We start from the raw sequence: 2,500 nt of genomic DNA, 5'->3' as shown, positions 1-2,500 counted from the left end.
TGGATTAAGTTAAGTGTCTCCTAACAATATCATGCTAATACCAACTTTTGGATCAGCAATCAGTCTTAGGATTTGAAATACTCTAGTGAAGTATCTAAAAAAAATAAAAAAAAAAAACACATAGAAATATGGTAACCAACTTTACTACTCCTATCATTGTGAAGTCCTTTAATCTTTTTTTTAAGTAGCTAAGGATGGCCTACCTTAATGGAACCATCATATTCAATTTTCCAATGGACTTAGACTCCATGCATACACCTGATAATTTTTCTCGCCTACCTACACATTTACAATCATCTACATACATACTTATGATAAAAACAAACTATTGAGAATTTACTGTAAATATAAGTGTGAGGAATCCTCATTCTTCATTATTCGCTTAATGGCAGTATGATGGTCTGCTGGAATGCCAAGCTTCTTGAAGACGTATTCCAGATCTTCTGATAATGTTTCGACTTTTGTGATGTAGTCATAATCAAAATGACAAGGACAACACCATTGATGATAAGGGCTCCTGTAGAAATAGGATTTATGAATGTGAGCTTGTACTAAGAGAGAGAGAGAGAGAGAGAGAGAGAGAGAGAGAGAGAGAGAGAGAGAGAGAGAGAGAGAGAGAGAGAATTACTATACTGTATTTAAAAACAGTAGTGAAAAATATCAAACTAGGCGTTATTGTTAAAATGATATTAGGGATAATGATATGCAGATCTTTATAATGAGTGGACGTGCCATTGTTTGTATGCAACAGAGATAAGAAGATAACTCAGCTATCTACTCTCTTATTATAATAAATAAAAAAATTTTCACAAACCAGTGACTATCCGGGTTTCCTTCTTCATATGTCTTTAAAACAAATTTCAGGAACTGTTCAAATGTAAGACTTGGTTGCAGAACAAGGTACAAACGCTCATATTCTTCTGTTGAATATCTGGAATTAGGGCGAAATTGAAAATAGTTTTGAACTCGTTCATTGGAATATTATGGATAATATAAAAGTATGTAGACTTTCGATTACTTTAAAGGGAACATAGCTCTTGTGGTTAGTATATGACATGCTCAAACAAGATTTAGAATATTACTTACTCCATAAGGTAATGTTTCAGTAATACTTTCAATTGATAATTCAGGAGAATTTTTATTTACTAAAAGGGAGAGATAAAACTTAATTGTACATGGAAATAAGTCTTACATAGACAAGTGGTGTAATTATCCAAGATTCAACAGTTTCCTATTTGATTCTCTGTCTAATTGTCACTCCATGGAATGAGTAAATGTTCTATGAAAGAAAACGCTATATGCAACCAAGGAAAAATATCAAAATACACAGACAGATGATAATTATTATCACAAATGTACTTACAAGACACTAGGGTCAATTGGAGTTTTAATATTAACTTCAAGATGCGTGTTTGGTGGCACCATATTGAGGGCAAAGAGGGCAGGAAGCCAAAATTTATGGAACCTCTCAGGCCAGAGAGTCCGATGTTCAATCTATTGATAAATGGAAGCCAAAGCCAGATTATCCCAAGGGATGAACACTATATAAACAATGTATTATTATAAGTACATGCTTAAATTTAACGTCAAATCACTATGTAATTAAATACTGTATCTACCCTACTAGCAATGCAACCTACTCCTTTTCATAGGAGCCCTACTATATCTGTTGCAAGTTTCTAAAGCGCTTGATGTTTTTAGAATGTTGTTACCCTTAAGGACATGACTTATCGTCAGTGGAATTTTGTTTCTATAACATAGAATCTTTTTCAATGAAGAAGGATGGCAATTTGGAAATTTTGTATCTCCGTTTTCCAATTTATTGATGAATCATTGAAGAGAGTCATGAAATGTAAAAGATAAATTTATGAGCATGTTCCTGAAACACGGGAAATGGAAGTAGAATAATTTGCGTCTTCAATCAGAAAGAATGACTATACGATACCTAAAATACCTTAGCCACTCGATAAATCCCATATAATAACTATATTCATAAGGGGAAAATAGGTATCTTGGACATAGAGTTTCTGAACAGCCATAAAGGAAATATTCTGCAAATAACATTTAAGTATTTTTATATAAGGGCTTATCTTAATTTTTAAGGCATGGGGCACTCAACAATACACTTTTATCTCATTTTTTACTTTCCTTAAAAATATATTAAGTCCAATAAATTTCCTGCATAAAAATAACAATTCTCCTCTTGTTTTTTGAGAACTGACTTACATTGCACCAAAGTTTCCTACTAAACCCTCTTGTGAGACCTATTTTCATGCACAACAGGTAACAATTTAAACTTCAGTAATGATCAGTGTCCTCAAATGAATTATGTCTTTTTGAAGTTAAATTAGGGAGATTTTCATGTCCAGAGGTAGTCAGATACTTTGTTTCAATAAAGTCACATATATCTCATTCTGATAACATGAAATAATGTCGCAAAGCATTTCTAAATAGGCAAAGACAGTAATTAGAATTACAGCAATCATTCCCCGACTACATC

The 2,500-nt window shown here is 32.6% G+C and overlaps 1 protein-coding gene across 1 annotated transcript in view; it reads right to left on the bottom strand.

Moving 5' to 3' along the window:
* LOC137633836 (carbohydrate sulfotransferase 9-like) overlaps positions 1 to 2,500 on the bottom strand; it is a 4,692-nt gene that overhangs the window by 271 nt on the left and 1,921 nt on the right. Inside the window, exons 4-7 of the mRNA XM_068366077.1 lie at positions 1,364 to 1,494; positions 815 to 931; positions 341 to 517; positions 26 to 94 (exon numbers count right to left, since the gene is read on the bottom strand). Coding sequence (XP_068222178.1) covers positions 26 to 94; positions 341 to 517; positions 815 to 931; positions 1,364 to 1,494 — 494 coding nt within the window. The remainder of the gene's footprint in view (positions 1 to 25; positions 95 to 340; positions 518 to 814; positions 932 to 1,363; positions 1,495 to 2,500) is intronic.

The sequence above is a fragment of the Palaemon carinicauda genome, chromosome 43 (genome assembly GCF_036898095.1).
Source record: "Palaemon carinicauda isolate YSFRI2023 chromosome 43, ASM3689809v2, whole genome shotgun sequence".
Taxonomy (NCBI): Eukaryota; Metazoa; Arthropoda; class Malacostraca; order Decapoda; family Palaemonidae; genus Palaemon; species Palaemon carinicauda.
The sequence above is the reverse complement of the archived record's forward strand: the minus strand, read 5'-3'. Positions and strand labels throughout refer to the sequence as shown.